Source organism: Myodes glareolus, chromosome 16 (genome assembly GCF_982192425.1).
Source record: "Myodes glareolus chromosome 16, mMyoGla1.1, whole genome shotgun sequence".
NCBI lineage: Eukaryota > Metazoa > Chordata > Mammalia > Rodentia > Cricetidae > Myodes > Myodes glareolus.
The window spans coordinates 23,650,978-23,674,669 of record NC_142041.1 but is presented as its reverse complement, the minus strand read 5'-3'; the positions used below and the strand labels follow the sequence as shown (position 1 = coordinate 23,674,669).

At 38.2% G+C, this 23,692-nt stretch overlaps 1 protein-coding gene across 1 annotated transcript in view; it reads left to right on the top strand.

Annotated features, from left to right (window-relative positions):
* The window catches only part of Smc2 (structural maintenance of chromosomes 2), a 48,082-nt gene that overhangs the window by 3,285 nt on the left and 21,105 nt on the right, over positions 1-23,692 (top strand). The window contains exons 4-17 of the mRNA XM_048419898.3: positions 1,357-1,479; positions 2,333-2,371; positions 3,419-3,529; positions 3,706-3,750; positions 5,150-5,383; positions 5,549-5,698; positions 12,664-12,897; positions 14,052-14,211; positions 15,099-15,216; positions 16,035-16,173; positions 16,773-16,892; positions 18,282-18,486; positions 20,978-21,113; positions 23,012-23,136. Coding sequence (XP_048275855.2) covers positions 1,357-1,479; positions 2,333-2,371; positions 3,419-3,529; positions 3,706-3,750; positions 5,150-5,383; positions 5,549-5,698; positions 12,664-12,897; positions 14,052-14,211; positions 15,099-15,216; positions 16,035-16,173; positions 16,773-16,892; positions 18,282-18,486; positions 20,978-21,113; positions 23,012-23,136 — 1,939 coding nt within the window. The remainder of the gene's footprint in view (positions 1-1,356; positions 1,480-2,332; positions 2,372-3,418; positions 3,530-3,705; positions 3,751-5,149; positions 5,384-5,548; positions 5,699-12,663; positions 12,898-14,051; positions 14,212-15,098; positions 15,217-16,034; positions 16,174-16,772; positions 16,893-18,281; positions 18,487-20,977; positions 21,114-23,011; positions 23,137-23,692) is intronic.

Here is a 23,692-nt window from a genome sequence, read left to right as displayed (position 1 = left end):
TGTAAGTTGTCTGCAGGTCTAAATATTTTCTAAATAAAACCCTACAGGGCTTTGAGCTGCTTTTCGGGTCCTTCATTATCTTAAACACATGAAGTATGTAGCAGCCTCTCAGCTGCATACAATTCCATAGAAATTATTAACCCGTGTGGCCTGAGATTTAGTGGCGACAAAAAAAGTTTAATGAGAACAGATATAGACAGAATTAGCATTTTTTTATTTTAGACTCTCCACTGGTTTTCTTGAGTATTCTCTCAGTGTCCACAGCCTGACTTGAAGCTACTCTGAACCTGTTATATGTGTTATTACTTAGATTCATTGCTACCTTTGTGTTTAAAATCGTTAAGGGCCTCCCATTAGTCCTTAATCTTTTTTCTTAGAGTCAATGCTTTCAGCTTCTCAGTTTTGTTTGTAAAATTCTTTTAGTTCTCACTTTCTATTTTAGCATTTTGTTAAAATAGATTTTCTTTGTTTTTAATCAAGCTTCTGGTTTTATTTATTTGGCTAGGGCAGGACAGAATTCAGCTTTTTGTTAGGTTTTTAGTAGCCATAAACAGGTACTTTTGGGGAAATGTCTCTACATTCCTGTTTAGCCTACATAATTTTTTCTGTCTTTATTTGGGTCATGAGATTGTATTCTTACCAATTTTTTTTTTGTATAAAATCCTTGTTTTATTTATGGACACACCTCCCAACCTAATAATACTGTAAAGAAAGTAAACTAACTGTATTCATTATTTATTTATTACTGGTATGTATGTATTGCACTCTTAGTGCAGTGAGGTATATATTATGAGAAGCAAGTCTCTGTTAAAGTCTTTCAGACTTCGTTAAATGCGACTATCATACCCTTAATATAATTTTGGAACTGAAGTATAATCTGAACAAGACAGGATCTAGAGTGTCATGATGAGTCCAAGCTGAAGTACCATTACTCTCTTTCTTCGAAGTTGTCAAATGTCATGTTAATGAACTCTTTGTAGAGGTTTCTGAGAATTTCATTACAGAATCCATGTCTTTAGCTTTTAGTATCTTCCGTTCCCCTTAAAAAGTGGAAAACAGATATTAACTTCTAATTGTGATCAGCTTCAGAACATGATCATGAAAGAAAAATACATTTTATACATATTGGAAAAATAATGCTAGATGTGCATAGTTCACTAGTTAGTGAAAGCTCCTGAGTTGTCCTAACCCAAATCTGCAGTCCTTTTGATTGTGACATACATCTTCCACTATTTACTCAGGATGGGGTGTGCCATTAATTATACAGAATAGTGCAAAGCAATGGATTTTACAATTTATTATTTTGGTACAAAATGTTCCTTTATCTCTAAAGGTTGTTAAACGCGTCTTTTTTAGGTGGTGATTGGTGGCAGAAATAAATATCTAATCAATGGAGTGAATGCCAATAACACCAGAGTCCAGGATCTCTTCTGTTCCGTGGGCCTGAACGTTAATAACCCTCACTTCCTCATCATGCAGGTATCTGGTTGGGATTGTTCTGTATCTTTCATAACAGGTTTACTTTAATTTTCATTTGTTGCGTAAGAGAATTGTGTTTTTTTTAATATCTTTTTTCTGTGTCTATTTTTATTGCATTTTCTGAATTTTTACTGTGATGTGGTGCTTTTTTGCAGTTATTTTATAAGTAAAGCCAATACAAGATAAGTTTAAAAAAGAAGTCATATGTCAGGTTTTTATAGCTCACAGAATGGAACCCCCCAACCTGCCAGAAAAAAGTCAGAGAAAGACTTTTCATCAAGGTTTACAAAGTTTCTTGCCCATTGTTGACTATCTCCATTGCTGTGTGCTTGCGGTGAGGCTGAAATATCACAGCGGAACCGTATGGCAGAGGCAAGCTGTTAACTTACCTCCTGGGGTCCAAGGAGCAAAGGGACGTGTGCCTTAGAACCCCAGTTTCTCAAGTGAGACCTTCACATCCTGTAGTTTCTAACCTTCTAACAGTCCAGTGGTACCTGCATCAGTGGATTAGACCATTGATTAGGTCAGTGTGCTCATGATTCTATCATGTCCCTAAAGCCCACCTCTGAATGTTTCGTTAAGGGTGATGCCGTCAACTCTTAAACCCTGTGGGAGAATACTCAATATCAACACCATAGACTCATTATCTTAATATAAATAACTAGCTTTAAAGCAGTTTAATATTTCAGGGATAAACTGATGTCTTTTTCTATCATTATCCTTTGTATCATTTAGTAACTTGTATCACTCTGAGTGAGTTACAGCAGCATCCACTTGAACGTTATATGGCCTACTTAGGTGACATTTTTTATACCTCATTGTAGTTAAACTAAATTTGCTGTTTTCTTTTCAGGGCAGAATTACAAAAGTATTAAATATGAAACCACCAGAGGTAAGAATACTATCTATAAATAATAAAAATAGTAACTATAAATACTCTATTTTCCAGGCAACCAGATTTTAAGAGTAGTTTCTTACATTAAGATTTTTGGAAGCCTTGTCTGAGAATGATTAGTAAAGTAGCTTAACATTTAGCGCTGTGTCTGTGCTTCAAAGGTCTTGACTGTGTAAAGCAGTGTAGCTAACTAGTGTTCTATGTTGGGATGAATTACTAAGGAAAAAGTGATAGAAAAAAATGTATGTAAAATTAGCTTCTTTTCTAGAATACATTAGGTGGGGCAAAGGACTTGTAACTGCCTTGAAAGTACTTGGTGCAGTGAAATGAGTTTTTTACTTTTGCTGTTGAAAAGAGCTAAAGAGACTGTAATTGATGTTACTACTCTATTTAAATAAAGTCAAGTTTACTTTCACTAAGGTAATGTCTTAGTGGGAATTACTAGTTTAAAACCTGCTGAACATGTACAGATCATAACGAGTTCAGGAAAAAAGTGCTCTTCTAGAGATGGTTCTGAAGATGAATAGGAACTTCCTAAAAGGTGCTGGCTTGCGTTTGCATTAGACACTGGCCTCACTCTGAATAGAGAAGTGGAAGCATAAAGTTGTTTGTCACAACTTGTCACTAATGCGTGTGCCATAACCATTAAGTATGTATGCCGTGCTTAATTCTTGGAAAAAATAGTTGAAGTCCAACTTTATATAGTTTTAAGAGCAAACTTAAAAAAATAGAAGAAGATTACTTTGTTTTTATTGCCTTTTTTGGCTTGTATCAGGAAAATAGGAACAATCAGTAGCTTCAATTTCAGAAGCATTAAACATTGGGAAATTAGTGTCGCAGAAGGCTTGATTTGGGAACAAGAGTGAAGCTACAGATACTTCTCAGTTAAGTGTCAGGGTCAGATAGATGTTTTAATCTGGTTATCTTTTATAGGATGGTATATATTACTTAGTAAAATTCTGTTGAGGTCAATGTAGTGGTATAGTTATTGTTAAATTCCAGTGAGACTCATTGCTTTGAATTCTTAATACAATTGTATTCCAGATATTATCGATGATTGAAGAAGCTGCTGGAACCAGGATGTATGAGTACAAAAAAATAGCTGCCCAGAAAACTATAGAAAAGAAGGAGGCTAAACTGAAAGAAATAAAGACGGTAATTAAATAGACATGAAAGAGTTTTGAAGAAGACTCTTGTATATGCAGTTTATGCTATAAAGTGAGAACGTTGCTCTTCTCGCTTCTGTACCAAGTCTTGAAAAACAAAACACTTAGGTGTTTTTGTATTGGTATTTGACCTACTGAAAGTATTGTCTGCCTTTTGTTTTCCAGATATTGGAAGAAGAGATTACTCCAACTATTCAAAAATTAAAAGAGGTATATGCTATGTGTTTGATAGGGTGTGGTTGGGGTGCTTCTCAAAATCAGATCCTAAGTTATACAAATACTGATGAAGTATCTACCATTTCTTGGGAATTTTTCTGTGGGATAAAATTGGTACTCAATAATTCAGCCTTCTACTTGCAGTGGATATATATTTCCTATCTACTGAGTCAAAATGATATTAGAGAATAGTCTTCATAATCTTAGATATAGCATTTACAGCCCCAGGGATCATAAAACTTGGTGATTTCAGTAATAAGTGAAAAAAAAATTGTTTGTAAAGCACATTGTTTCTAAAGATGTACCCACTTAAGACTTACTAAGTGCTCATTTAATTTAATATTGCTTAACTCCTTACAGTATAGATGATTTAGAAAAACTGAAAAACTTTGGTCCTTTCACTAGTAGCGAACAGTAGATTGGAAAGTTAAATCTTGCTTTCGGACCCCACTTTGGACCCCTATTTGGACACATTCTTTCTAAACCTGGTAGCAGGGAGAGGCAGTGAAGCTGCTGTGAGTTGTTCTCTATCTGCAGCTTATGGAGTTCAGCCGCTCTGTTGCTTCAGTGGGTCCTTACGTGAACCAGCTTCACTAATGTGCGAGCAAGTTGTTGTAGGACTTGAAAGTTCCACAGCGACACGACTGCCAAATGCATGTCACAGCGTGTCCTCGTGGGCAGACCTGCTGTATAGACTTCTACCTGTAGCTGATAAACCAAATGCATGTCACAGCGTGTCCCCGTGGGCAGACCTGCTGTATAGACTTCTACCTGTAGCTGATAAACCAAATGCATGTCACAGCGTGTCCCGTGGGCAGACCTGCTGTATAGACTTCCACCTGTAGCTGATAAACCAAATGCATGTCACAGCGTGTCCCCGTGGGCAGACCTGCTGTATAGACTTCCACCTGTAGCTGATAAACCAAATGCATGTCACAGCGTGTCCCCGTGGGCAGACCTGCTGTATAGACTTCCACCTGTAGCTGATAAACCAAATGCATGTCACAGCGTGTCCCCGTGGGCAGACCTGCTGTATAGACTTCCACCTGTAGCTGATAAACCAAATGCATGTCACAGCGTGTCCCCGTGGGCAGACCTGCTGTATAGACTTCTACCTGTAGCTGATAAACCTTGGAGACACTTTTCCATGGTAATCCCAACTGCTCGATCGTAATTTACAAAATATAAAAATGGCTACATAGAATTCTTTAGAGGTGGAATAATGCTGTCTTAGAAGCCAAAGTTCTGAGGTTAAAGTGACATCAGTAAAGACAAAAAACTATCAGCTCATATAAAAAGAAATTTGATCCATGTTTGCTGTAGCGAGATTCTCCCTAAATTTGGCTTAGAAGTGTGAATTTTCAGTTATTATTTACTGTGATTTTTCTTTCAGGAAAGATCTTCGTACTTGGAGTACCAAAAAGTAATGCGAGAAATAGAGCACCTGAGTCGTTTATATATTGCTTATCAGTTTTTGCTGGCTGAAGATACCAAGGAGCGTTCAGCCGAGGAGCTAAAGGAAATGCAGGATAAAATATTAAAACTTCAAGAAGTACTGTCTGAGAACGAAAAAAAAATAAAGGCTCTCAATTGTGAGATAGAAGAGTTGGAGAAAAGAAGAGATAAGGTCAGAACAAATTAAATAAACATCTTGGAAACTTTACCATAACTAGGATTCATTAGGCAGCGTTCTCTACATTGATATGTTAATCTTAAAACAGTGATATAGCTTGTAGAAAAAACTGTATCGTGAGCCAATTAAGTGATGTGAGCAGTGTGCATCTGATTGTAGGAAACCGGAGGCGTACTCCGCTCTTTAGAGGATGCTTTTGCAGAGGCACAGCGAGTCAATACTAAGACTCAAAGTGCATTTGACCTCAAGAAGAAAAACCTGGCCAGTGAAGAAACCAAACGCAAAGAGCTAGAAAAAAACATGCTTGAGGTAAGCAAATAAGATGTGTTTCCAGTAATGCTCATTTACTATTCTGTTCATATTTAGTGTCTGCTACCACTTTAAGTGTAGTTATTTGAGTCAGAAATACAAAAGTGGAGGAAAATTATTTTAAAAAATCACTGCTTTTGGGTCCAGTTGGGGAAATGATAAGTAAAATATAAAGCTTATTGTGCAGTGATAAGTGATGTGGTAAAAATAAATAAAGAGGGGGAGAAGAATAGGTGTAAGGAAATTTGTGCCAGTGGGTGTCTGAAGGCCAAGTGAGGTCATGGTGTAGAGAATGACAGCAGAAAACTATGGGATTGAGTCTGAATGCTTTCTTTTCCTCTTTTGAGGCAAGGATCTGGCTTTTTAGCACAGACTACTCAAACATCATGTGTTTGTAATACAGGAGGACAGGAGTGCACTGTCATGCCCAGTATGTGGGCCCCATTCCCACTAAGGTAGATATCTACCAACTGATCTGCATTCCTGGCAACTCCTCCCTCGTTTTATTTATTTGTTTGTTAGGCTCTTTGTACTCCATGCTCTTCTGAAATTCCTTGTATACTGAAGACTGGCCTCATTATTCCTGGGATGTGACACATCACACCCAGTGAATAAACTATTCCTCAAATGCATTTCCTTGAAAAGAAGAGGATGGAGGTGCTAACTGACCATTTACATAGGAGAATTTGGAAAGGGGCTTGATTTGACATGGAATAATTAATAAAATTTACAAAATAATTCATAAAATGGACACTGGTACAAATCCAGTTGTTGGATATAGTATACTGCTCAGACTTCTAATCCCAGCACTCAGGAGGCTGAGATACAAACTTGAGATCAGTTTTGGCTTCAATGTCAGACTCTGTCTAAAAAAAACAAAAAAGGGCCGGGGGGGGGGGACTTTTGTGATTTAGAAAGAGTTGGAAGAAGGTGAGAATAGGATGGAAATGGGTAAAATTAGAGGAAGCAGCTTGTGCAAGGGCTGGTAAAGAATAAGTTAGTTACACATATAAGAAGTTGAGTATCTGTATCAATAGGCGATGTTTGTTATAGAGCACATGAGTGTTTGAAGGATGATCCCATTGGATGACTAAAAGTAGACGTCGTTGTTTAAAGTCCAAACTGTTCCTCATACTAACTTTGTCAGATACTGTTATATATAAATGTCATTATAAATACAAGCAATAAGAAAATTGTAAATAAAATAGCAAAGCAGGGTTAGTATAACAGTTCTGTTTATGACACCTACTCCCAGCTACAGAAATTCATTTTTGAAATTTTTTTTTAAATCAGGTTTATTGAGGCTTAAATATGTGTAGTCCTCTGCCTTGATTTTGGCTCATTTCCCCCTTATTTTTGCATGGTTTTTTAGCTTCAACATAGAGTTACTGGTTGTTACTTTTTTTTTTGTCTCCTTTTCTGTATCCTTTATTCTTGATCTATAAATGTTAGCATGCCCCAGGCTAGTGCATAGCCATCTTCTATTTATACTTGCTTCTTAGGAGAGTTCTTTTGCTCCTGTAGCTGTAAATACAGCCCATACTTTCATTCTTTCAAACACAGGCTGGGCTTAACTCCTTCCATGAACTCTGAAACAGTATGATTCTGCACTGGTTGTCTGGTTATCAGCTTGTTTGAAACGTCTAGTAAAACAAAGTACACAGACATAAAAGAATTTGTGAAGCAAGCTCAGATTTATTACTTTAGTTAAAGAAGGTCAACCACATTCAAGAATTTGTGAGCTGATTTCTCAAGTTCAGATAAGTTTCCCCAGGGGAGGTAGATAGACTCTCATCTGCACCACAGCCATAGTTGCCAGACGTCAGAAAGCCATCTGCCCTGGGTTTTATATCCCAAGATTATTTGATGTACACTAGCTAAAGGACGGCCAGTTGCTGGAGGAGGACCAGAATTCCACCAGTCCCAATTCTATAGCCATTCACTGGATCCATAAACCAGGAAGAGGAAATTTCAGTTGGTTCAGGGAAGGCTAGAAAGCTGTTCTGTTCTTTCCTGAGGCCCAGATAAATCCTCTTAGCTGAGCTAGTGCATTTCCTTTGCCTGAGGCCATCCCGGAGTCAGGAGGAGTTTTGTTTCCCTTAGGCTTAACACCTTGAGGTCCAAGGAAGCTACAAAAGAAGTCAAAAGGCAAGTTGGAGGGCTGGCTTCGGCACTTCCTCTGCTTATGTTTCAGCAAGAAGTGTTGGCAGTTGTTGCACTAAAATCCATAGCTCTCATTTTTTTGGTTGGTTGGGTGGGTGTGGTTCCCTATGTGTCGATCTGACTCTGTATATCAGACCGACCTGAAACCCAAGGATCCATCTTTCTCTGACTCTCAGGTGCTGTGGTTAAAGATGTGTGTTGCCCCACCCTGCCACAGCTTTCTTCTTAAAGGGAAGACAAGATAATTTATTCTGGAGGTATTGAGTGACCATGGCCTCGGAACAGATTTAGGTTACCCCAGAATCCATGTCCCAACATGTTTTACAGAACAAAGAGTCATAAATCAAGACAAGTTTAAAATACATTGGGGGGGTACACTGGGAAGCCAGGTATGAGATTGGGGGAGCTGTTCTGCAAACCTAAAATGCTATCTGAAGACACTCTTAGCTCCTGTGTTGGCGGAATCCAGTGTTCTGCTAAGTTAATAGTGTCTAAGGTTTTTAATTATGCTCACAGGTGTAAGTTCAGCTACAGAGTAAGGCAAAGCATGACTGCTCCAGAGGCTAAAACTAGCCCAAGAGAAAGCAATTAGTCTCTGAACCTACAAATTCCGTTCTCTCCACAGCACTGAAATTCCAATCAATCCATCAGTCTCTGCAGACACACCCTCCTTCTAGTGTGTGTGTGTGGTGGGGGTGGTGTTCACAGCTAGACATAGCTTCTTTTCAGGAATTTCTGCTCACACAATCCCGCTTCGCACCTTTCTGTTGGGCTAGCATAAGTTTGCAGCAGCGCTGTTGTCTTAAATGGAGGTTTTGAGGAAATTAGAGGATTCTAATGGGCCACACAAGACCATGACTTCTGGCGGCCATGATCTGCCACAAGTATTTTAGCATTCTTTCAAGAACACTGACTCCATTGTATGATAACAAACTGATTTATACCTCTGGCTAGGTCTCTAGTACACCCAGCATACGGCTCTAGGCTCTCAACCTAGTAGTGCAGCACATTCATAGGGGTCAGACCTAGAGATACCCCAGCATACCCAAGGTACGGACATCTATTATTTGCCAGCTCTCCGGGCATGACATAGGCCACTCCACAGTTCATACAGGCGCCAGTCAGCCTGCATGGAGGTTGAAGACATTTAATTACATTAGGCTTATCAGATTCGCAGGGTTTTAAAAGCAGTGTCCATACCCTAACTTGTTCGGTGCTTCAACGAGCCCTGTTTCCGAACTAGAGCTTTTCTAAGAGGACCAAAACGCTAGATTTATGAATAGTTCCCACCAATGCAAACCTTTTTATTTAGACTGAATATAGTATAGTTCATGGACATTTGCCCTTGTGGTGTTGGCAGTCAGCCTGTAGTGATAGTCCCGTTCCTATGCCGTGAAGGCCTTTCTAACCAAAGCGATTGTTCTGACGTAGCTAAGTATGGCCTTGGACTTTTCCTCTTGCCTTCACTTTCTCAAATGATGCGGTTACAGGTGTGTTTAATATTTTCTGATTTATGTGGTTTTGGGGATCAGTGTATGAGGCTTTCAATTAGCATGGTTATGCCTGTGTGATCATAGTTTTTGTTGAACAACCTGTTGAGCCATGGGAAATTTATGTGGTGTGGAGTGAAGTGATATATCCTCTCAGACTGTGACGGTGTTCTGTTCCATACGCAGCCAAACTGACGATGCAAATGTTATTTATATTCTGCAGTGGGAACCAGGGTCACTGGCACCCAGATTGGCCCAGAGAGCCCCACTCTAAACGAAGAATCACCATGGATCACTATATGCACCTCATGATCTGATGTCATCATAACTCTCTTCCCTAAGAAAGCCCTGAGAAGTGAATTCCTTCCTTTTCGTCTCTCTTCTTGACAGGGATAGCAGTGTCAGTGTCCGGTCTCAGCTTCCTTTCTTACTGTTCTTTCTAGAATATCCTGAAAAAGCGACCTCAAGCAGAAAGGTTTTATTCTGGCTCACAGTTGAGGGAGTTACAGCAGCAGAAGGTTGATTGACTCTCTCGGTCCGGAAGCAGATAGTGCTGAATGCTTGTGCTCATTGCCCTTTTCCCTCTCTGCAGTTCACAATGACAGCTCGGAATAGTGCCACCCTCAGTGGGTGGAGCTTCCCCCTCAGCTAACTCCAGGTACCCACAGTCATGGACAGAGTCTCTCAGGTGACTCTAGATCTCATCAGATTGAGTTGAGATGAGCCATTATCAAACAGATACCATAGCTGGGCTTTGTAGATCTTTCCTCGTCTTTCCCTATCTCTCTTCTAGATAGTCTATTTCTCTGAAGCCTGCACTGTGTTGCTTCCCTCCCACATGGCTCAGGGCCTGACAACCTACTTTGTGAGAATTTTAACCCTTGGGATATGAAGCTCCATATATTTCATGACAATTGGATCTTATGTTGAGCTTCTACATTTGTACCCCTTCCTTCTCCCACATCAGTGTATGTAGCTCATTAACTTCTGGAAAGAGTAGCCTACGTTCAGTTTACTATGTCTTTCTCCCTAAAATATCAGGCCATGTGTCCGTGTCCACAAACTGAGACATGTCTGCTCTGTGCTGCTTGTGAAGGCCTAAAGCCACGTTTGTGTTTTCAGTAAACCAAACTGGATCCCCAGTTTTGTGAAGCATATTCATTCGCTGTGCCCTGGTTTCCAGACTGTCAGTCACACAGCAAGTTATGGTATTCAGACTGATTTCTTACCTATAGGTGGTAATTATGTAGAAGCCTAGATTATACTGTGGGCCTTCCCCACGTGACCCTGGAAAGTTATCATGGGTGCAAGGAGTCTCGTCTGTATATGTCCGTTTGACCTGCAACTGAGGGACCTCAGGAAGCATCCTGATCATGGATTTATACACTGGAGGGATATGAGAGTCTGTGTTAAAGCATTAAAGGATATCATATTCCTAAGGAGGGAAGGGATTAGAACACAGCCTTAGGGTGTCACATTACCAGCACATTCTGTAGTTATTTTTAAGAACTTCAACTAAATGGGAATGGACTGGATCAGTTCAAAGCCATCTGAAGAATTGTCCTTTAATTATATTTTCATTTTTCCAGCTACTCAATATTTTTCTCTTAGTGACTAACAAAGTGTATAAATTTAACCACATCCACAATGGGAGTCGTAATTTTTTTCCTTATCAGTAAGTGGCTGAACCACAGTCCTCGTTATTTAGGCCAGAGAGCCTAGAGTTGGTGGCCCTCTCACATCCATCACTGCAAGTTCATTTTAGCTGTTAGCTCCCATTAGGGCTAATGCAGTACTAGCTGATTGGTTGATCTGCTTTTAATCTAGCCACTCTATAGTTGTCCTTTACAGAAACTAAATGTGAGTTGACTAATATCAAACATTTCAAGGTCATATTGAAAGACCCCCAATATTGGTAGACTCTCACTCAAACCTCGGGATAACGCGACCCCCCCCCACCCCCCAGTAACTCACGAGAGACCGTCCTTGCTGCAATCACACAGGTTTAATGGCAAGACGACAAGATGGGAACCAGTGCACTGGGGCCAAGACTCATAACCCATGCAGGGGAAGAGTTCGACCTCAAGTGACCGGGAGAAGTAGTTTTTATAGGAAGAAACCACACATCCCAGTAATCCGAAAGGGTGACAGGGAGGGTGTCACAGAAAATTCCGAAAATTCCAGTGATGAGTACTACAAGGGGGCAACTCCCTGCCTCTCAAGATCATTCTCAAGGTCATAATCAGCTAGTTCCTATTTAAAAGTACCAATGATAATTACTAGGGGGAATCTCCCTGTTTCTCAAGATTACTCTCAAGATTACAATCTACCTTTATCTTCAGCTAGTTCCTGAAACCCTGAAACTGGCTAATCTTAGATTTCTGATTCTTCTCTTCCTGCTAGATTTTTGGTTCTATTTTCCTGCTAGGGGGATCTGATTTATCCAGGTCTTTCAGTATCTGATTAAATCATCAAAACCTTCAGTGTGCTTCATGCTATGATCCTGGTTCCTTTTATAGTCTCTCTTTGTACTTCAGCCACAGTTACTCAGAGTTCTGTCACCAGATTCGATGCTGAATGTAGTCTTCATTCAGACTTCTGCTCAAATGTCATGCCATGTAGGTTTTCCTGTGTTCCTAACATAGCGGCTTCTACTGCTGTTATCACCTAACCTTGTCTGACTTTACCATGTTTTCTGCCTTAGAATAAGACTCCTTAAACACAGGGTTAAATCTGTGTCTTTCCAGACTATATACTGGAAACAGTATATAGTAAGCACCTAGTAAATATTAGATGAATCACAAATAATCAAGTGACACAAAATATTTGGCCATGTTTATATAACTAAGATCTCTTTTTCCTCAGTTGGTATCTTGTCTACTGTGAGCTATCTAATTAGTGTTACTTAAAGGTGTTAAATATTAGCAGTACTTATTCTTCAATGCTTTAATCTTATGCCACTTCATATAATATTTTTGTATATCTGTTCTTAATCTGAAAACTTTTAAGCTTGATGGGGGTGGCTATTTAATTTTTATAGATTTCAGAACTGATTTTTAGTTCAAGTGATTTCTTTAAATATGTAGTAACATTATCCCATTTTGTCTGGGATAATTTTACTGTCCCATACGGAAAGAAAATACTGTATTATGTAGGTGTCACGTATCCAAAGCAGTCAGTTACAAAGTGAGAATTTAAAGTAATGATGGCTAAATTACTTTTGTTATTATTCCCCTCAAAATGCTATAAACTTTAATAATAAAGTAAGTTGAATTTTTTTTCTATTTTTTCACTTTGACATTCTTCCCAAAGGACTCTAAAACATTAGCTGCAAAGGAAAAAGAAGTTAAGAAGATAGCAGATGGACTGCACAGCCTTCAAGAAGCAAGTCATAAAGATGCTGAAGCTTTGGCCTCTGCACAGCAGCACTTCAATGCTGTTTCTGCTGGTTTGTCCAGTAATGAAGATGGAGCAGAAGCCACTCTGGCCGGTCAGATGATAACCTGTAAAAACGATATAAGTAAAGCTCAGACGGAGGCCAAGCAGGTACATAAAGACACGTGCCTGGGGTGGGGATGACCGCTGTTTGTGATAAGATACTTTTCACATTATGCTCTGGGTTGCTATAGTATCTTGAAAATAAGTAGTTGAATGTCAAGGATTTTTTTTTTAATGTGTATCTGTAATCTCTTATATGGAAAATCTCAATGCTATCATTGCTAAATATTGGTGTCCTTTGATCCTTAAGAGCTGTAATTCAGTAAATGCTTTGCTGTTTATAGCAGTGCTTGGAATTATGCATGCATCCTTTTTTATTAAGTGAAAGAACCACCTTTAAGATATTTACTTGGAAACATTTGTATGTTTTAATTAATATTAATCAGTTTAAAACATTTATATTCACAAATATTTGTGTTTTTCATTTAGAAATGACAGACATAAAGTGTCTAAGAACTCAGTACTATAAAAGTATTAAATTAGTTTTTAATAAACTTACTCTGAAGGAAATGGTAAAAACTAGTCTGTCACCATTCAGTTATAGAGCCTGAGAATATTGTGCCTGAGTATATATTTGGTTATATCTACTGAGACTAAAAGTATGACTTTAGGAAGCAGGGTTTATGTGTATAAATTCAGAAGGCCAAAAGTAGTCACCACTGAGTATCAGACTGCTGGCTTTGAATCTGAGGGAGCTTTCTCTTCTCTGTATTGTCTTGTAAAACATCTTTGCTGTTGTTAGCCAGGAACCACAAAGATATGCAGATGAGGTTAGAACCCTGAGCTGAAAAGGAAGAGAACAAAATAGTGACCTGCAGCTAGCTGTTGGGTGTGTTTTTAAGTAGCTGCTGAGAGTTACTCTCTCATAAAATTTCTCAACTTTATCAATAATGTCATACATTGTGAATATCAAAAACAGACTTTTGTACTAAATTACTCATTTAATTAGTATTTTTAAATTTCTCAACTTTCTTAATGTCATATTTATGAATATTAAAAACATTTTTGTACTAAATTACTCATTTATATTTAATATTTTTAAGTGAAGAATGCAGAGAAATGTAACTTTTTGAGTGTTAACTCAGGAGACCCCACAATTCTGTCTTCCATTCTGATGTCCCCTTGTCTTCAGATCAGTCTGACTCTAGCTGTTGAGTCGCTAGTGCTGTCTGCCTCATAGTCTGTCACCGCTTCTGTCACAGGCGCAGATGAAGTTGAAGCATGCCCAGCAAGAGCTAAAGAATAAGCAGGCAGAGGTTAGGAAGATGGATAGTGGCTACAAGAAGGACCAAGAAGCGTTTGAAGCTGTAAGAAAAGCTAAGGAAAAACTTGAAACTGAAATGAAGAAACTAAATTATGAAGGTTTGTCTTCAGTGTATTTAAGGTCGACTCAGCAGGAGGGTTTTTATGCATAGAAACTAACAAAGGAAATAAGTTTTTTAAAACTTATTTATAGACGTTAGGGAAATATTCACAGATACAGTCAAAATTATCTAAAATAGGTAAATTTTTGATAACTTCTTGCTTGATGACTTGAAAGTTTAAAACTGGCGTTTATCTATTTTCATTTTGTCAGGGTCCGGTGGCAGCCCAGACCCTAAATTAAGTCTCTCAACCCAGACCCATTGGTAGGGAGATTCTCAGCCATCCCTCATGAAGTCCTGGGTTCACATCCTGAAGAATTCCTCTCATTTATTCACCAAACAGCTTTATACCAAAACTTCCTTAAGGGGGAAAATATATTAGCATTCTGTTTCCTAGGTAACCAATTAATGGCTTTCAGTCATGTCCACAACTCTCTGTCTGCTGTGTATGCTAGCTGTCATTTAGGTGTGAATTAGCATCTCTAGTAGGCATCCTCCAAATTACAAAGAAAGGAGCATAACATCCTGACCTTTTGTTAGGTCAGCAACAGCCTGTCTGGCAGGGTTCAGTGACCACCTCAGGTGGGGCCTCTAGCTTTAGAGTCTGGCTGCCACATCATATAAAAATATGGGCCTACACACTTCAGTGGGCATTTAGTTCATATGTTGTTTCTTGGATTGAAAATCATGTGATTCTGATGTTGGAAACAAGTCCATTGGTACTTGATAGTAATTTAATAGTAAGCCTGCCTGCCGTTTATTTGGTGTTAACTAGAATTTGCATTTTGCTCCTGGAGTACTTCAGAAGGAGAGGCTGAGGCCTGTCTTGCTTTAGGTGGTAATGTGTTTCAGACCTGTTTTCAAGCTCCTTGTGATTACTCCTAGAAAACAAAGAGGAGAGGCTTCTGGAAAAGCACAGGCAGCTCTCTCGCGACATCAGTAATCTGAAAGGAAATTACGAAGCTCTCTTGGCCAGATTTCCCAACCTTCGGTTTGCATACAAGTAAGAGATTTAAACCATACATTTTAAAACTGAATAATCAACACACATTTGTACTTACATTGGAAGGCAATCTGGAACATTTTCACAAGATTTTTAAGTTAGATTTCTTTATTTCGTATTTTTTTTCTTAAATATTCATTGAAGTGTGTCAACTGTTGGGTCGGGAGGGGATTCTTGTGACCGTAACACCGACTGGTGTCACTCATCTTAGCCACATGGGTGATTCCATCCCCTCTGCTCAGACTGCCTTCAGTTATTCTGCCACTACTGTTGTTGCATCTTCCCATTTGTTTGACTGCACGGGATTTTTATGACATTCATGTTTCAATTTTTCGTGGCAGTAGTGAGTGTCAGGCATGTGAGGGAAGCAGCCCCTCAGCTCCAGCCTTTGCTGTGGCACTCTTAATCATAATCAAGTAATAGAGATCTCAGACCCTACAGTGGTTTGCATCGCGTTGAAAATTTGCTGGAAGGGACTGGAGAGGAAGCTTATAGCTAAAGGAACACACTGCTTTTCAACTGGGCCCAAGTTCAGTTCCATCCCCCGCATGGCAGGGGTGGAACTGATCTCCAACTCTTGGCAACCCAACCCTCTCTTCTGGCCTCCACAAGAAAACACACTCACATGCATTTATCCCCCCCCCACAGACATGCCCATAATTATAGATTAAAAAAATAAATCTGTTTTTCTTTTCAAAAAGTAGTTGACATTTTTAAACTTTGGTTTTAATAAAACTATACTAATTTGTTTAGAGGTCTTAACTAAGATGCTACAATATTTACCTGAGATTAATTTTTGGTAACTTCTCTATTTTTAGGGATCCTGAGAAGAACTGGAATCGGAATTGTGTGAAGGGACTTGTAGCTTCTCTGATAAATGTAAAAGATAATTCTGCAGCCACAGCTTTGGAATTGGTGGCTGGTGAACGACTCTACAATGTAGTAGTAGACACAGAGGTAAATTAATTTTAATTAAAGAAAATGTAAAATTATTATTTATCCTGAAAATTCCTATACTACTACAAAAATTTGATGTTTTTTATTTTTTTAACTTTTCAAGGCATTTAATCTTTATAAAATGGAATTAATCAGTTAATGATTGTTGTCTTACTACATTTTATTTTTAGCTTTAATTTTTGTTTGTTATGTCTCTGCACATAGGTGGTTACCCACAGAGTCCAGAAGAAGACATCATTTTATCTCTACACTCATTTGACTTTTTCTATTTCAAATATGTGCCCATTTAACTGTTGTCATGTGTTTGCTCCCTTTCCTCACCACTTCTCACCGTCAGTTCTCCTCTATAGCAGTTTTTCCTTTTAGGACTCTATACATACATGACATTGTGTGGTATTTTTTTTATGACTTGAATCGCTTAGCAAAAATACCTTCCAAGCAAGCTGAATTATAATCTATTTTATATACTTTAAAAATCTACTACTTTGATATATACCACAGATATATTGATGATGTATTCCTAAGCTTTTATACATTCCATTTTACTATTTTTAATCATCATTAGTAATTTTTCTTCAAATTTCAAATGCGTGTTTTAGGTTACTGGTAAGAAGCTACTAGAAAAGGGGGAGTTGAAGCGTCGGTACACAATCATTCCTCTGAATAAAATTTCAGCCCGATGTATTGCTCCCGAAACTCTGAAGGTTGCTCAGAATCTTGTAAGTCTCATTGCGTCTTAATTAAATGTTTACTCTTTTAATTTTAGGAAACACTAATTGTAATAGGCATACTTATGTAGAATTCCAATCAACTGGTGAGGAATTTGTAGCCCTATTGTAGTGTTTCTGCAGGTAAGAAAGAAGACACGTACAAGGAAATATGTTTTAAATTTACCATGCATTTTTATTTTTAAAAGATTTTATGCTGGGCAGTGGTGGCACACACCTTTAATCCCAATAAGTTCAAGACCAGTCCTTGTCTACAGAGTAATTTCCAGGATTGCCCTGTCTCAGTCACAAAAACAAAAAAAAACTTTTTTATTGTTACCTGCTTTACTGTGTGTATGACTGTGTGTCATATGCTCGTGCTCTTGGAGGCCAGAAGAGGATGTTGGATCCCTGGAGCTGGGGTTACAAACTTCTGATGTGGGTGCTGAAAACTGAACTGTCCTCTGGAAGAACAGCCAGTTCTTAACAGCTATCTCTCCAGCCCCTTACATGGATGTTGAATGCTGACTAAAAACATGAATCTAATGGCATTTATCAACAAAGTTAGCTTGTTATTGAGCAGTTATTATAAGTGTTTGAGTTGAAAAAGTTAAGTGAAACCCAGAAAGAGCACTTGTAGTTAAAGTACTGAGCAGATAGCCTTTGTATAATTTAGTATTACAGAGAAAATTTTCCAGATGTCCTTGTAGTTGAAAGTGTGTGCTTTAGTTTGTGTCAGTGATGTTCACAAACTTAATTTGCCTGGTTAAACCCCAGTTTAGTGAGCTGGAATTTCACACAGCAGCATGGGCGCTTCGTTAGAGTGTGTAGCCAGGTTTGTTTAGTGGCGTCTGCTGCCTAGGAAGACAAACCTGAGCAGCAGTCTTCGTTGTGCTCTGCTGTTGCCATAGCGATACTTGGTTCATCTAAAAAGGGGAAGTTGGACAGTGTAAACAAAGTTCACATTGAGGACACGGAAGAGGCGGCTTTGACTGGCCTGTTTGTTTTTTCAGTTACTGTTTATTTCTGTAATTCCAAAGTGGCTGCTATAGTACAATTTGAATTAAAAAAGCACTGAAACAGTCAGATTACTAATAATTAAAACACTTTCTGTGACTGTGCTGATAAAGAGAGATCACTGTACTTTAATTAATAGTTTTATTTATATAGTCCACTTAGATGTTCAAATTTGGTATTGCCTTGATAGAAACTGCTAGTGCTTTCTGCTTAAACTACTTGAGTTAGGAATAGATCTTTCAGTGTGTAAAATGATATTCTTAAATACAAAATTAATACTAGGTATATATAATTTAAAGTTATATTGTCACAGACTTTTCTAGTTTATAACCTAATGCTTCTAAGAAAACTGTGTCCTGTGCTCCATCTTTTGTTTTCCTGCAGGTTGGTCCTAACAATGTCCATGTAGCTCTTTCCTTGGTTGAATATAAACCAGAACTGCAGAAAGCAATGGAATTTGTCTTTGGAACAACATTTGTTTGTAACAACATGGATAATGCCAAAAAAGTGGCCTTTGATAAAAGGATAATGACTAGGACTGTAACTCTTGGGGGTGACGTGTTCGATCCTCATGGGACGTTGAGTGGAGGTGTGTTATGTGCAGATGCTTGTGCTAGCAGTGCTGTGGTAAATAGTTTGTCTCTGCAACAGTTTCTCTGTCTATCTCCCAGCTGCTTTTTAAAGTACAGAATAGTGTCAGAGCCCTCCAGTGATTCATGGTAAGCTGTCATGGCTCAATCCAGTAGCTCATTTCTCTAAAGCTTGTCCCTGTTGGTGCTTAGGCTGGTCCAGTCACTGAGGTGGTGATGTTAGTATTATCATGCTTGTGCATAGTTTTTGTGCAATTGCAATCACATAAAGGAAGCTTTTATATTATTATTCTGAAATTTTATAGCCTAACTACCCATTTTCTCAGGAAATGTAATAACTCACATAGTGATTATGTTTTAACGCTGTATCCTAATAATATAATAACAATGAACAATATTTTTTTCTGTACCTGGAAATATCAGAGGCAGTGTTCTCTAGTACTGTAGCCACTAGCCACATGTGACTCTTCACATTTGATAACATGAAAGCAATTTTCTTACTTGAGGTAGCAGCTTTTCAGGGACTCAGTAATCACAGTTAGTTGGAAATTGGATTATACATGTATGGTACATTCTATGAAGACCTATTCGATGGGCCTTAAATACATAATTAATTGTTAAAACAACTTTAAAATATGCATCTCTAATATGCAGTTGCAGAGATTTAAAAAGCACCAGTTAAGTAACCTAGTAATTTGGAAAGTTTGGAGTTGGAATCCTAGCAGTTGGAGCTTGTGTTCGTAATCCAATTTAATACCTTTTTAAATGTTCTTTTGTAAGATTTATTGTTATTTATACAGATGATAATATGTGTGTTGTGTGTACAGTGGCCCTCAGAGGCCAGAAGTGGGCATGAGATCCCCTGGAGCATGTAGGGAGTTGTGAACTGCCGTCCGTGGGTGCTAGGAACTGAACTCTGATCCTCTGGAGGAACAGGAAGCACTGTTAACCACTGAGCCATTTCTCCAGTGGAGACTTAGGTCTTTGTAGGCCAGGTGAACGAATTAAGTGATCAAGTGTCACCCTCTTCAGTACATTATCACATGAGTACTGTCTGCATAGAGGACAAACTAAATAGTTTTAAATTTCTCAAGCTAAAGAAGTTCTTGCGATTTTATTGATTCAGATGTGCTTGGAATTACTGTGTAAGAAGTGGTGTATGTATAATACCATATTTTATTAGTTCCATTGTCATTGTTTTTTTTTTATAAAGTCTGTAATACATATTCAGTTAACGTTCCTCTGAGGCATTCAGGCACTAGGCTTGACAAGTACAGCACGGTTATGTAAGATGCTGCTGGGGAAGCTGCATGAAGAACCTCTCTGCATCATCTTTGCAAATTTCCTGTAGATCTAAAATTACATCAAATAAACAGTTTTTAACATGAAGGCAAGCATTATGCAAAAATCAGACATTTTATTGTATTTTAACATAACTGAATAATTAGGGTTCAATACAACAATGACCTCATACAACTCTCCTGTTTGACATAAAAATACTGTATAGATGAGAAAGTCTCCATGGGACTATAGTCAGAGAAAGCCACGGTTGTATTCAGGGCTTGCACAGCAGAGCTGCAGTCGAGCAGGGGCCTTGACTCTTGGAAAATGTAAAGCTGCCATCTGAGCCACCATTAGCCACCCTTGTTCTTCAGACTTCTCAGCATATCCCTTAATTCCGTGAGGACATGGGTTGGAGTGCCCACTTTGGTGGCACTGACTTCAAAAGAACTGATAATGGAGCCTAAAGGCTTGACTTCTCCCCTAGTAGTGGCCTTTTGACCAGCACAGCCAGGGAACATCTTTTGGCATTGTTAAGTAACCTTAGGCTCCTTCTATCAAACCTACAGAGCTTCCTTGCTAGCTAGTATCTCAAGCTGTCACTGCTAGATGAGTACCGTTACTTGTACAGTATGTGAAAGCAGTTGATTCTGATGGTTTTGCTGCATCTTCAGAGCCAATGACAAGTTAGGAGGTGGTAATATAATAGCTCTGTTAACTAGAACTAGTTTATTTCAGTTATATTGCATTTGCTCCAGGTCAGCTGCTTTGGCTCCCTGTTCTCATACTGTAATACTATAACTTACTCTGAAGAAATCCTCTTTTCAGTATGCTTTTCTTAGTGCAGATGGTGAATTATGCACTAATATTCAAGGGAGTTTGCTTTCCTTTTATTGTCCAGAACAAATCATATGGCTAAGTTCAGTGTCTGGAGTGAAAATTTTGCCTTAGCAAAATAGATCTAATAGGTAGGGCAGTGGTTATTTTGAATATTTTGAATAAATACATTATGACATCTACAAAGATTTCTTTTTTTTTTTTTGTCAGTTTCTTCTTTGTTAAGTCTTGGTTAATGGAATAGATTCCTTATCGTCTTAAGTTCACTGGAGGATTTGCTGTCACATTATTTCTAGTATAATTCTCTTAGAAAAGAATGTTTAATAAATGTAACTTAATATCCAAAGCGTCTTTTAATTTGCTTCTATACAGGTGCCAGGTCCCAGGCGGCTTCTATTTTAACCAAGTTTCAAGAACTCAAAGATGTTCAGGATGAGCTGAGGATCAAGGAGAATGAGCTACACACTCTAGCAGAGGAATTAGCAGGTCTTAAAAATACTGCTGAAAAGTAAGAGTTCTGCTGCACTAATCGACACATGTTCTGCACGATAGAAAATTATTGGAAATTGACTGTGTTTGATTTTATTTTTATTTTAGAATAGACCTTTGAGTAATTTCATGTCTACTTTTTATCTGATTTAAAGGGATATTTTTGTTAAAAGAAGTTAACAGAATCTAATTAAGCAAATAGGAAAAAGAACATCCTCTTTTCTTGAAAGACTGTGGCGTTGGTGTCCAGTTGGGCTTGGTGGGGAACGCTTTGATAGTCTGGAGGGGCTCCAGAGAGGACACTGGAGGTCTTGATTTCTCGTGACATTTTATACTCTAATACATCTTAATTGAGTGCTTTGGGTAGCCTAATACCCTTCAGATGATCTTGACTAAAATATTTCTGCCTTCCTCTGTTTTTATACCTAAGAAAAAACATAAATTGGTAAAATATGTTAAATCTGTAAAGCAAAAGGTAAATATGGAAAGGAACTGGGAACTGTCCAGGAAATAAATAGGAGGTACTGAGATTTTGGTAGGATGCCCATGAACACCTTGCCAAACACAACTACTGAGCAAACACCTTAACTGTGGGAATGGCCCTGTAGTCACCTCAAAGTCTGTGCTTGCTAGCAAGCTTCAGCACTGAGTGCTGCAACTTAGAATCTTTGCTTGAAATGTAATTGTAATTTCCCCCTCTGAAGATGGTAAACAGGAATTGATTAAAGAAAAAAACACTATTTAGAATTTACAATACTGAATAAATGTAAAATATATTTAAATAGCAAAATGATTTGTATAAGTCGGTAGCATTCAATTTTTGAAGTTTAAAATTGCACCGAGACATGAGCTCCTCTGTATATATAGGAGAGATCTTCACATTCCATTAGAGTGGCCCTTCCAATATGAAAATACCCCTTTCCCGCCACATTTTCATTTACCTTACTCAGTTATAGAGCAACTGCATTTTTTTTCTGTGAAAAAGATGCAACCATGTTCTTCTGTGGAAGCTCTGGCAAGGTGCTGATGAGTTTGGAATGCACTGGGCTTTTCAATCTTCATTTTTTTCAGGTGCAGGGATTATTTATTCTTCAGGCGTGTTTATTGACTAATTATAGCACTGAGGTATACGAAACTGATTTTGAAAATTTAGAAATGTAAGGACCAGTCAAAGCTATTCATGTATATTTTATCAGTACATTGATATAGTTTTCTTCAAAATTTCTATGTTCACATTTTTTTTAATGAGTTGAAAGTGCTATTTTATTTACTGTCAAGGAGTTTCAAGTAAGAATACTCAAGACAGTATTTATATTTGGGTTAATCCTCTTCTCCTCAAAGCTCATGAATTTCTAGTGACTAGGGTATGTTGTGAATTTATATGAACTTGAAATTTCATTGCAACTGAGTTAGCTAAATACTTTGCAAAGAGATAAGGAGCCAGAACATGGATAGAAGCATATTGCAAATGCTTAAGGTGAATACATGATTTCTTAAACTCTCAGCTTCACTATAAACTTAGTGGGTAGCATTATTAAAAACATTTGAAAATGGGAACTAATGAGTAGGTGCCAGATTTAAGGGAGTTTTTATGTAATCATCATTAATTTTATTTTTATAGTTATTTGTGGTTGTATATAGGTATATTTATATAATTAAATAAACTTAATTTATTCAAAGATTACTTTTAGTGCTTTCTAAAATTAAAGGTTTTTTGAAAAATGGTTATTTGAGGTCTTGATCATTTACAGTTTACCTTTAGTGATAGCTTCCCATGCTCCCCAGTGGCATGTCATTCTATTTATACTACATGAGTTTATGTTATTTGTATTGCACATGAGTTTATATGAGGTAAGAGCCTCAAGTTTGAATGCATGTTTCAGATGCCGAGGGTATTTATAAACTTGTCTTTTTAAGGTATCGCCAACTGAAACAGCAATGGGAGATGAAGACCGAGGAGGGAGATTTGTTGCAAACCAAACTTCAGCAAAGTTCTTACCATAAACAACAAGAGGAATTAGATGCACTTAAAAAAACCATCGGTAAGATGAAAACCCAGTTTGCCTAATCTCTTTTTTGTACTGCTCTCCTCTCCCTCACACTCAGAAGATTTAAAGATAGAATTCTGAGCACAAGTGGGCGTTTTCTGCAGGACAAGTTCAGGTGTGTGACTTTTGACGGTGTGATCATTGTAACATGAATTCTCACTGGTCTTTATAATAAAAACCCAGAGTCACATATTAGGGGATGAAAGCTAATGGGACAGAGAAGCATAGGAGCAAGCCACTAGAGAGTTCTTACCTCTACATATGCTCAGGCTGAAGGGGAGATCCTGTCCTCAGAGTGTTGCTCTCTACAAAATTTCAGACTGCATCCATCTCCACAAATCCCCAGACTGCAGCTGAGCTTATGTCTCCTCCTACTTATTTTCCTCTCTCCGCCCAGCCTTATCCCTTCCTGACTCCACCTCTCTCGTGCTGGGATTAAAAGTGTGAGCCTACACCACACAGCTCGGTTTCTCCTTTAGACTAGGTCAATCTTGCTTAACCCAGGGTGGTCTTGAACTCACAGAGATCAGTCTGCAACTGTCTCCCAAAT